Raw genomic sequence first — 12,526 nt, 5'->3', positions numbered from 1 at the left:
AAAAGCTTTTTGTCGTCTTCTGCAGGGGGATGCAAGTAGTGTATTTTGCAGTGTCATTTAATTTTCACACTTCAGATAAAACACAGAAAAGACATAGTCGTCTCCTTGCAAGCCCTGCCATCTGCATGCGGCCTTTCATATTGTTAAACACATACCAGATGGGCGTTAAGCTGCTCCCGGGCCGTGTCTGGTAAGCCTCCCACAGCCTTTGATGCCAACAGCTGACGTTCTGTGTCTTTCAGCCATTGCTGCATATCTTCTATCTCACCATGGAAACCTTGGGCCTGCAACACAATACAACCTGAGTCAGAACAAAGGTGTCACACACACTCATTGTTAGCAACCTATGGCTCAGAGAGGATGTCTGAGTTATTAATTCCTTGGATTCATTTAGCTAGCAAAATTGGCTATCTGTGATATTCAGCAGTACAATAAAAAGAAACTAAACATATTGAATTAAAGCTTGGATCAAAAATCACACAAATATGACTACCTTTTTAAAATCGAATTAATTGTTTTTTGATAAATATTCTCATCTGTGAAAATACTCTCAACCTGGCACAGATTTGAGTTTGAATAAAAATCTAAATCCATAAGGATATCTCTGTTCCTCATACCCTCCTTTACATCAAAGCAGCCCCCTAAATGTCAAAGTTATGAATAGAAGCTCCACAGGATGCAAAAGGAATGAGGAGGGGGGAGAGATAGGAATCACTCCTCTAAACAGAACTTTATGACTTTAACTGAACGACTTGTTCCCCTGGGTGAAAACGATTTAATCACAACTTATTAAACAATAAATAATAAATGATAAATGAGGTCTAGGCTTATTAACTTTTTTTATACCTGAAGCAGAGCACTCTCCAGTTGTTGCTTCCTCTGCTCTGTCTTCTCCTGGATGGCTTTCCACCGCTGGTTCAGGTTCTCCAGTTTGGTCTGTAGACCAGAGGCTTCCTCACCAGCACTGGACTCTACCAGATCATTACCGGCTTTGTTCACTGTCTCAACTGTTGATTTATGAGCCAACACATCAATCTGGAGAACCTATGGAGATAAAAGATCATATTACAAAACATTATAATTCAGTAAAGGAGAATAGATATTGTTGTTTTATTTCCATGGATTAAATGAAAGTATCGTGAGCACACATTTACTCTGCTACTGATGCTCATTTGCTAATCCCATGGCTGTTTACTGAAACTGCTCATTTGAATTTGCATGAAAGAAAAAAAAAACACAAGACAAGAGGAGGTTTGTTGTACATGGTGCTTGGCGAGCTCTATCTCGATGGCTTTGGGATCTCCTCCGGCCTTCCTCTGCTCATTGAGCAGCTCCTCCGTGTGGCTCATCCAGGCCAGAAGCTCATCCAGTGCGTGCTGGAACTGGCCCAGAGCCAGAAGGCCCCCCTCCAGTTTGTGCTAGATTAATGACAGATTAAACCATTAGATATTGCAGTGGGTAAAAGCGCTTGACATGCACACAACCCCATTCCACAGCCTTTTGAGCCACTGTTGAGACTGGCTTCAAATTTATATGAAATTGGAGAGGTATATATTTGAAGTAGCATTTAAATCAAATTTAAATCAGTGTAAAAGGAAAAAAAAAATCCTTTCCCAGTATGCTTCTTTTGTCTAACCTGTCGGCTGATGATCTTCTCATCCAGGTTGTCCCAGAGCATCTTGAGCTCAGACATCGGCTCCTGGATGGCGCAGCGATCGGCCTCCTCCGTCACCTTCTTCAGCAGGAGGCCTGCCTGGTGGTTCAGGCGCTCCATCTCAATCTGCAGCTGGTAAGCCTCCCCTTTGAACTCCTGACAAAGCCAGTGCACACAGTAGTCCACCCAATCAGTCAACAGAAGCACAAGGACATAAAGACAATACCAGCTTTGCCTTTTCAGCACAAGATTTGTATAATTTGTACATCAAAGCAAATGTGACTACTTTATGAAGTTGTTTTCATAGAGCCTTTGTACCTGTACAAAACAGGCCAACTATTGCCTATTGTGACTCAAGCACTCAACATAAACACAGCTGGTATATGACTGAGCTTCTATAACAGTGAATAGCAGAAGTGAATTCACATGTTCTGCTGAAATACGAGACTGTACCTTGAGTTCTACAATCTGCTGCTTTACAGTTTCCAGGTCTGTGCCAACAGGTGACATTGAATCCAGTTTGCTCTCCAGAATATCCACCCAGTCAAACATTCCCTGCGTACAAGGTGGGAAACCATTGTTACTGAGAGAAAACAAAGCTTAGTGCACAGGGAGTCATGTTTCACACTTAGTGTCATGTCATTCAGCAAATCCTTCGGTTGGTCGTAGCAGTACAAGCCCTGAAAACGAATACTATCGTCTTAAATGAGTGTGAGTGTGATCTTTAAAGTTAAAGTAAAATTAAAGCAGCTGTGTAAAAGATTCCTCTCACACCATGAAAGGATCGTAGAAGAACTTTATACATACGAGTTAAAGTGTGAGCCAAATATAGGAAAGCGCTGTAGTTGGTGTTAATTGTTTCAAAATTAATAGGTCTCTCATAAAATGTTGTATCACCACAGTCTACTGCAATAAAAAGCACAGCATTCTGTGGTTTCATCTGAAGGCCTTTAAAAATAGTTGACTCACTTTCAAACTTAATTATGTCTCTAAGAACAAGTACCTGTATATTCTCCTACTGCTTACCAAGAAAAAAAATATTTTCAGAAGCATGAGGTAAGTTTTGGAAGAGCCTCACCAAAGTTACCAAAAACCCATAAAGTGTTTTATCGTGTTGCCCTTGAAAATCCAAAGTACCTGCAGGCCGTCTTGAAACTGCACAGCAGCCTGCATGGCTTCCTCCAGTCTCTCTACTCTCTCCTTCCATGTCTTATTGAGATTCTCCCACGCTGAATTCACCTGGAAACATGACACGAGTATCAGCAAGAGCCACTTACAGGCGAATAAATATATATCAGCATGGACACTCATATATCAGTGAGTGAAGAGAATTAATTTTGTTTGCAAAGATGCTTTCGCATGTAATCCATTACCTCATCAAGACTTTTCTTTATCACAGGTTTATCGGGTTCTCCGCAGGCAGTCAGAAGCTCTGCCCCCTGGTTTTGAACCACATCAAGCTCTTCCTGCAGCCCGTCAATCTCCTCCTTAAATCCCTGTGGAAATAAAATGCAGTTTTTGAAACAAAGGGATTCACCCTCCCTCTTAATTATGGTTGATTCAGTAATTTTATTATGGAGGATCTGTTTACCTCCACAAACTCCTGCTGCTGTTTGACGACTGAAGGATCGACTCCGGGCTCCTCCAGCTCCCTCAGCAGGTCCTGGCTGTCTTTGATGGTAACGATGAGAGCGCAGTGGTCACACCAGAACTTGTCTGCCAGGTCCATCACATCCAGCAGCTTTGCCTCCCGCTCCTCCAGCAAGGCCTGGATGTCATTCCACAGGAACACCATCTGGTCCAGTTTGTCTTGTACAGCTTGCGGGAAAAACAAAAGTGACAATTAGAGTGAATGAAAAATAAATCAAACACACATCTCACACATTCACACTGATAGGTTTAATGGGAAAATGTTTGGTCTATTTCTCTTGATTCTTTCTTGTGTCTGAAAAAAGAATGGCATTCCCATAAAAGCTACACCCGTAGGAAAGCTTACGTAATCTGGTGCATGAAAAATCCAAATCCAAACTGAATTTGAGATCTTGAAGAATTATGTTTTGATGAATGTTAGACTTAATGTTTTGTCTGGGCTTTTATATGGTCCTGATATTCTGGTACTGTTGATAATTTATTATGCATTTGTTTTTTATTTCCTTTAATTATCCTACTGCCCTATTATAGTTAAAACTCTTAGTCTTTTTTGGAGTATTACATCATAAAACAATAGCTTTATTAGATAAACATGGACTGCAAAAAAGAAATGGAATGGAACAATATCAAACAAATAAGACAATATGATATATACCATACCTTTAGCAGATATGTCCTTGTCTGCCCCTTCAGACCGGGCAATCATTTCCTCGCCTCGCTGTCTCAGTGTTTCATATGAAGGCTGCAGTTTCTCCAAATCCACAGAGACTGACTTATTTTCAGTGATCTGCTCCTTGATCTTGTCCACTTCCACTGAGATGGACGGAGGCTGTCGCAAACGCTCAGCGATCCGTTCCAGGGATTCAAGCATGGGGTCAATTTTATCATGGAACTGGGGGAGAGAGGAAAGGAAATACCTCAGTTTACTTTCTAAAGCAATATCATGAGAAAAGCTGGAAAAGTGTTTGGCTTTCCTGTTATAGAAAGACACTACATTCAAGAAAAGTAACAAGAAAAAAGCCTTTAAGTCTTATTTGTGAAATCCATTTGTAGACAACTTTTGAAAAATAAATACCTGCATGCAAAATAGAGCTGAAATGTTGAGTTGATTATTTGACAGTTAATAAGTCAATTGACTGAAAATTATGAAATGTTATCATGGATGGACAGAACCTATGAAAACACTGCCATATGTATATTAAAATAGCCTTAAAAACACCTGATAAATAGCTGCTTCTCACCTGGGTGGATTTGGAGATGGCCTCATCCAGAGTGGCAGCTCTCTGCTTGACATCGGCCTTCAGTTTGCTGTAAAGTTGGTCAGAAACCGTGTACTTCTCTCTGATGGGCACTCCCTCCACTGGGCTGAGCTCAAGTAACTGAGGCCCGGTCTTATTCATCTTGTCAATGTGGGGCTTGTGCTCAGCAATCAGCTCTCTCATTTGCTGGAGAGGACATGACATATACAGTTTAGTTTTTTCCATCATTTGTGTGTTGTACTGACTGTGTGGTCCTGTTGGCGTCTTACCCTGAGCTCCTCTTGCTGCTGCCTGAGTGTGTCATACTCGATGGCAGGTGGGGGCAGCTGGCTGAAGGTGGTCAAGGTCTCCTGAAGCCACGGCCACATCTCTTCATAGGTCTCCCAGAACTGACTGGCCAGAGAGTGGGCGCGCTCCAGCTGCAGACAGCGCTCCGAGTTCAGCTGACTCACAATACCGTACTTCTCCAAGAGAGTCTGGGTCTTAGCCTGATTGAAAACCAAGAAGATTGTTTAAGTTATGTGCATATTCTTAATGAATTATCTCACTGCTTCAAATTTGAATAAATTCCTTTCACCTTCAAGATTTCTTTCTCCTCTGGGTTTTTGCTGTTCATGATGGCCTTTCCTGTTTTCACAATCTCATCCACAGCATCTTTGTGCCTCATGATGTCCATGGAGAAAATCTGGAAAACCGGTAGAGTGAGTTTGGCTGGACGTTACAAAACAAACTGCTGTGTTTACTGTACTTTAGCGAAGTGAGGGCCTGTGTTTATCCATACACACACACACAGTGTGACAGGCTAACCTTCTGTGCCTGGAGCTGAGTTGTGTTTTGGTCTTGCTCCAGCCTGATCTCGTCCATTGACAGCAACTTCTTCTCAGCTTCAGTCAGCCAGGAGAGCTCAGTATCTACAGCCTGTTCGAACTGGAAACAGACAAAAATGAAAATGTTTCAATTTCTAATTAGAAAATACCATAAAAAGTTCCTCTTTCCATAAAGTACGAGGGGAAGAATTAAATGAAAAAAGAGATACAGCCCAATGAGAAAAAAAAATGTTTATTAATATCTCTGGTTTACCTGCTGTGACTTGAGTATGTCAGCATTGATCCGGTCGACCTGTTGGGCGATGGTGTCACAGACGGCTCTGGTATCTCTCATTATTCTCTGTCACCAGCTTGTCCAGACCCTCACGAGTGTGCCAGGGGATCAGATCCAGGAGAGAACTGCTCAACTCGTTCAGTTTGTCCATCACAGGTTTTTGGTCTTTGGTCTCCTTCAGCAAAGCCTTAACAAATTAGTATGAAACACAGAAAACACTAGTTTTGGAATAATAATTGCACCCATGTGTTTTTGTAAAACCAAACCATTGTGTGTTAGAGATTACTGTATATAAACACCATCATTCAGCCATAACCTTAAAACTGGTAACTGGTTTTAATGATGTGGCTGGTTGGTGTATTTCCTTAACAGTGAATACAAACTTTTATTTCACAATCACTTACCTTCTGCCTGCTTTGTGCATGAATGAGCTGCTCACCCACTGGCTCCTGATCAGCAAAAGCACTGATCTCAGCCTCTACTTTCTCTAGCCAGGAGCTCAGGTCCTCGTGAGTATGTTGTAGCTTAGATGAGAGACTCAAAACACGCTCCAGTGTCTTCAAAACGTTATCACTCAGGGAGTTGATCTCAGCATATTTGGCTTTTATACCATCCAGTTTACCTTGGATAACAACCACCTCATCACCTATGAATAGAAAGTAATTTATTATATAGAAATTAAAGGAATTTGTATGTCTGCTGTAGTATGTGGACGTCCAGTGCAGTGGTGATCTTCCCATCTATCTCTAGGCAAGAAAGCAAAGTGTATCTCCCAAAATGTCAAACCATTCCTTAAAATAAGGTGGCAGATGGGAGAATGCCAGTGTTTTCTGAAAATTAGATTTTAACAAATGTTAAGCTGCTCCCTGAATAAGGTAGAGGCCTTATGATTTGCATTACAGAGACAGAACTGAGGGCAGAGATTCAGCTGTATGAACTAGTAAAAAAGTCATAAAGTTGGACATGCCTGTTGTTTGCTTTAGTAGCTCCATCCCATTAGAGATGGCTTGGTCAACATTCTTCTTCCTCAACTCAATATCACTTTGTAGTGCCTGAAAACAAATAAACAACCTTAGAGAGGTACTGAGAGTGACACAAAACTTTCCAGCGTAAACAATGTATGACACACAAATCACTAAAATCAACTGAAACAAGAATGATGCAACTTAAAAGGAAGGACAACATAATGCTTGGCCTGAGGAGGAGTGTGTACCCGTTGTTCTGCCAGCTGCTTTTCAAGAACAGTGATTTTGTAGTCCTCCACAGACACCTCACCCAGCCTCGTGTGCACCTCATTGAGCCAGTTCATGAGGGCCACTTCATCCTCTCCAAACAGCTGGGCATTTGCCAGAGCTTGCTGCAGCATCTCGGCTTTCCTCCTGCACCGCTCCTGGAGCTCAATGTAACCGGCCTGGGTGGCGTCCAGTTTGGACTGAACAAACTCCTTATCGTCCACTGAACTCACAGTTTTGAGCATCTGACCCAGACTGACGGCCTGAAACAGGTCTTTACTGTGATTCATAATCTCCTCCTCTAAGGCCTGACCACAAGGGATGGGAAACAAACCGAGGAAAAATGACACAAACAGAAAACAAACATAAAACAAAAATATGAAACTTAAATTTAATGAAGAACGGAATGGGACATAATGAAAAGCACAAACTTAAAGTAACAAGCAAAAAGAACAAAACTGAATTCAGCTGAACACAACTGATCGAGTCATAAAAACATCCAAAAACATATGGCAAAGATGTAAAATGATGGCTATTACCTTATGCTGAGAGATCTGATCTTCCAGTTTAGACGTCTCAGTGCCGATTGGTTCAGAGTTGGCCAGGTGTTTCTCTGTGGCGGCGAGCCACTCGCTCAGGGGCTCCAGCGTCTCGTGGAACTGCTGAGTGACCACTAAGATGCTCTCTAGTTGCTTGTGCCTGATACATAAGGATAACAACAGCGATGGATTAGGAACAAAGTACAATCGTCTCATTTTTAGCATATGGACAGACTAACAGGGAAGTTCATTTCTACCAAACCTATTATTAAATATATGTTATTGGCAAATATCAGCAACATTTTTTGGATATAAATTAAGCTAAACTGCTGAGTCATTTAGTGTTATAAATCTTCTTTATTCATGCTAAGACTTTCAGTTAGACTCTCATCTCTTTGTGCACTGTGAACTGACCATCTTTAAAGGAACAGCCTGATATTAAGTATGCTACTTTACTTTATTGCAGAGAGTGAGATGAAAAGATTGATAGCACTCTCATGTCTGGTCAGTAAACATGAAGCTACAGCCAGGTAGCTTAGCTTAACACAGACACTGTTAAAAGGGGGAAACAGCTAGTCTGACTCTGTCAGAACAGAACAAAATCTGCCTACAAGCACCTCTAAAGCTCACTAATAAACACATTCTATGTTGTTTGTTTAATTAGTACACAAACTAGAGTGTCTGTGTAAGCTGCGAGCTGTAGCTTCATATTTACTTTATAAACATGAGAGAGTGGCTTCATCTAATTCCTGGCAAGAAAGAAAAAAGGTGGATTCCCTTAAAATGTTGAACTATTCCTTTAGCTTCAGTAGAAGGAGTGTAAAGATGAATTGGCATTCTTAAAAAGGTTTCCAGATCCAAATCTAGGCAAAAGGGCTGGGTGAAAAATATCACAGCGCTTGAAGGCTTGAACAGCATCTGAAACATTTAATTCTGAGGCATCAGATTTCATGCGTTAACATTACAGGTGTTTATACCTGTTTTCAGCCTTCTTGAGCAGAGCATCCCACCTCTGCCCCAGGCATTCAATCTCTTTTGCAACCTTCTCCTTATCCACAGACTCTGCCAGTTCTGCGACCTTCCCTCCCTCTTTTTTTATCAGCTCCACCGTCGGCTTTCGGTCATCCAGCAGTCTCTGTAAGAGCTGTCAGAGGCAAACAAAGGAGGAGAGTTATTGCCTTCCTTTAACATGCTCTGACTGTGAGCATTGCTTGGTGGTGAAAAACAGTAAATCTAATGGGCACAAATTAGGTGTCCATTAAAGTAAAGCTTTGTGTTCCACACTCTTGTTTAACAATGGATGTCAATTAAATAAGACGAATGGCTAAGTCATAATGTTTCAGGGATTTTCTAGTGTTGAAATGGAAAGATTAAAATAGAACTGCTGATGTGTTCTGAGTATGTGTTTGTATGTGTTTATGTGTTTGTGACACTGGCTTACTTTCTGCTCTTGTATCTGTGCCTTGACCACTTTAAACTCTGCAGATGGAGGTTTTTGATTGGTCACGAGCTCCTCTGTATCAGTCAACCAGCTGAGCAGGGACTCCAGAGCATCCTGGAACCTCCCACAATGCAACAGGGCTTCGTGCAGCTGGGCTGAACGTTCAGCAATCTGCAGACCACATGGTAAATATAGATGTCACCTGTTTTGAGGCCAACTTAAACAGCTCCCCAGTAACTCATCAAAGGATAATACAATAACAAATAGCAAGAATGAATGACTCATTATACTGCTAATATCTCTTTGTATTTTCACTAATGACCGACAGTCAAAAGCAAACATCAACAGGACAAACTGGTAGGATATAACAAACAACCTTTTTATTGAGGGTATTCCACTTTGTGTTGACACCCTCCAGGTCATCCTCAAGCTTCTTGGTACTGGTGCCTTTGGTAGCGTTTTGGATCAGACCCTGGCCGAGGGAGTTGATGTCTTGAAGCTGCGTCTGCAATGGATCAATGTCCTCTTTCTGGAAAGCCTAGAGACAAACAGAACAAATTAGAGTAAATATTTTAGTACTCAAATTACAATATCATCAGTCTTAATTGGAGGTTCATTAAACCAACTGGATTAGTGTTTCAATTGTTCAAAGACCAATGATTTCAATGATGCATTACTAGTTTTACTGCATTTTTCAGAGCTGGACCAAATTAAGCGTTTGACTCATTCTGGACAATTCCCTTTTTACAATGATTTTAATTTCAATATTGCTCTCTGTCATGACTCCCTCTAAAAATCTTTTTTGTCATGTGGAGCTTTACACAAATCTGTTCTTGAAACTATCAGAACAGGATGATCTAAATCCATACTTTATGGAAAAAAGTAGAACTGCAACCATTAGACAATTAATTGATAACTCAACTGACAGAAAAATAATCTGCAACTATTCTGATTCTCTCAATAAGTTTCAAGCAAAAGTAATGAAAAAAAGCTAAACATTCTCAAATGGCAGGGTTTGCTGATTTTCTCTATTTTATATCTCACTAAATCTTCAGGTTTTGGAGTTTTGGTCAGACACACATGACATCGCCTTAGGTTCTACAACTTGTGATTGTGATTTTTTTTTTAGCTATTTCCTGAGATTTCATGGACATAAAGATCATCAATTAACTGAAAAAGTAATCAGCAGATTAATTGCTAATAAAAATAATAGGATAAAAAAGAGTTACGCAAGGGAGTTCTCCCATTTCCTGAAACACAATTGCCATGACATAGCCTCAGGTTTAATGTTAAAATCCAGCTGACATAAACAACTCTCAGTCAGCAGGTTCTAAAAGGGCAGAGCATGGCTAACAGTTGAAACACAGCTGTGCATAATCACACAGACACATACTTCCAGGCTGATCTGGTGAGCAAAACCTAAATCACCCATCATGTAATCAGATATGCAAGAAAAACACCAAGCAAGCAGCTAGGAAACTCATCTAAGAATACATCATCTAGTGAAAACTGCTAGACCAGCTAATGAGCAAAATTCAGAAATGAAGGAAGCAGCTATTTTTGGGCACCTGTGGAGAGAAATAACCGATAGGGTCCATTTCAGGACATGCAGAGATGGCATTCAGTAAGGCCTCTATCTCGTGCTCTCCTGCGTGCTGGAATGCCTGTAAACTTTTAGGCAGACAGGCCTCCACTGACTGCAGAAACTCCTCCAGCTCCTCCATGTTATATTTGGACGCTCCTTGTTGCACAGTACATGGTTTTGTTTGCTGGCGGTTTTCTATGGGCAGAGTTACAGAGTTTCCGTATGTCTCAGGCTCTGTCACCACCACACTAACCAACTCACAGTCATCGCGACATGACACATCCTCTAACAGTTCAGCAGTGGACAGCTCATCATAGTCTGTTAATGTCCTGGAACGCCATCCAGAGCTGTCATTTCGAGTCCTGGAGGCTGACCCCAAAGATGACCTCCCTGTGGAGTATTTGTATTCTCCATTGCTCAGGGTATCCTTTTCAGTGAGCTCACCCACACCAGATTCTGCCTTTCGCGGCTCTTGGACCAGGCTACTACTATGATAAAGAGAGCGGTTGTCCCTCGCAGGTGAGAAAGGAAACTCCTCCTGCCCCGAGCTGAGTGATCTCAGAGTTTTCAGGTCCCCAGACATGTGCATCGCCTCAGAAGACGACAGGCTCCTTGTGCCGGGTCCTGTTCTTTTGTGGGATCGATGAGCATGTCGCTCCCTCTCTACAGTGGGACTGTACAGACCCGAGTCCTCTTCAGATGTCAGTGAGCTGGTCATACTCTGCCCTCTCCTGCCGTTGATCAACCCAGGCCTCTCCACACTCCCAGAGCACAAGGTTCCACTGCGGCTGGCGTACTCGCTCAGATTAGTGGGGGCAAAAGTCCGCCATGACCTCCGATGATGAGGATGGTCCTTCTTCTCTCCTCCCTGGAGCCGTGACTTAGGTAGCACCACATCAGTTGCCCTGATTATGTTCCCATTGAGTTTAAGTCCATCAAAGACCACACGCTCATCCAGCAGGGCAGGCTTTCGGCTTCGGAGCTCAAATGAACTAGAAGCAGAGATAACTCCATTTCCACACAGGCTGCTGAGGTCTAATGTGCGGTGTGTGTAAGGTAGGGTGCCTGTGAAGTGCCGGGAAGAAAGGCTGCCTTTAGAGCCCGAGTCTATCTGCTCATTGAGCCGGACGGTGTCATAAATGGATCTCTGGGGCACATAGCAGTCATCAATGTTCAGATCCTCCTCCTCCCCCTTCCCCACACAGGAAGGGTTTTGTCTGAGGCAATCTGGTCTGCTCAGCGGTTTGCCCATGCTAAAACAATTGTCACTACAAAAAAGACTAAGGATGTAGTGAAATCCTTTGAGGTATATGTTGTTTTAGTGCATACAGAGTGATTTAAAAAGGAGCTCAATGTGACCAACTGACTTGACAAGCAACTGTGTGCAAAATAATTTTTCTCCTCTTTTAAATGAGAAGTTAAATAAATTCTAAAAGTTTCAAAATAAAATCTACAATTGCTTGTGGAGATTAAAAAATATGAACACAACTAAATTGATAAAAATAAAGACTTTAGAAATACAAATATGTCAAACAATATGTAAAAAAAACAAACAAACAAACAAATGTTAGGACTGTATAGCAGCCTCATACTCCATATTAAGAATAGAAATCCAGTCTTTCGATACAGTCACCTATCCCAAAAATATTCCTCCAGGCTCTTCTCCGTGCATTGCCAAAACTTAATCACTAGTCCTCTGGCCCAAAGTGCTTCTTTCTCCCTGAAATCCCTGCAGCATCCATGCGAGCTAAAGGAAAATCTTCAGTGCAAAGTTAAAATATATCCACAGACGAATCCAGCAGGCTCTTCCAAAAACTGTGGGCAGTTCTGAGGAGAGCCGGTGCTCGTGGATAAACAAAAAAAGCCTGCCCTTTCTCTCTCATCGCTCCACTCGCAATGACAGACACCCTCCTGGCAGAGGGTTTCATGCCCCGCCCCCGCTCATTATTCAGACAACATCTGCCACAACTCCATTTGTGCTCAGAGCTGCTCCGGCACATGTTGATTGGTGGACACATGACCCTTTTTCACCCCCCCCCCCCCTACAAATCCCCCCCTTATGTCG

At 42.0% G+C, this 12,526-nt stretch overlaps 1 protein-coding gene across 1 annotated transcript in view; it reads right to left on the bottom strand.

Annotated features, from left to right (window-relative positions):
• Positions 1-12,526, bottom strand: part of dst (dystonin) — a 99,124-nt gene that overhangs the window by 14,337 nt on the left and 72,261 nt on the right. Inside the window, 22 exon segments of the mRNA XM_018689884.2 lie at positions 156-284; positions 847-1,044; positions 1,263-1,418; positions 1,637-1,810; positions 2,108-2,209; positions 2,792-2,893; positions 3,028-3,150; positions 3,246-3,472; positions 3,965-4,196; positions 4,546-4,749; positions 4,833-5,051; positions 5,141-5,248; positions 5,371-5,490; positions 5,644-5,712; positions 5,714-5,851; positions 6,069-6,310; positions 6,632-6,716; positions 6,878-7,204; positions 7,436-7,595; positions 8,413-8,579; positions 8,877-9,047; positions 9,253-9,414. Of these exon segments, the coding sequence (XP_018545400.1) occupies positions 156-284; positions 847-1,044; positions 1,263-1,418; positions 1,637-1,810; positions 2,108-2,209; positions 2,792-2,893; positions 3,028-3,150; positions 3,246-3,472; positions 3,965-4,196; positions 4,546-4,749; positions 4,833-5,051; positions 5,141-5,248; positions 5,371-5,490; positions 5,644-5,712; positions 5,714-5,851; positions 6,069-6,310; positions 6,632-6,716; positions 6,878-7,204; positions 7,436-7,595; positions 8,413-8,579; positions 8,877-9,047; positions 9,253-9,414 (3,615 nt within the window).

The sequence above is a fragment of the Lates calcarifer genome, linkage group LG16_LG22 (assembly GCF_001640805.2).
Source record: "Lates calcarifer isolate ASB-BC8 linkage group LG16_LG22, TLL_Latcal_v3, whole genome shotgun sequence".
NCBI classification, from domain to species: domain Eukaryota; kingdom Metazoa; phylum Chordata; class Actinopteri; family Centropomidae; genus Lates; species Lates calcarifer.
Note: the sequence above shows the minus strand (reverse complement) of the source record. Positions and strands in the feature narration are given on the sequence as shown.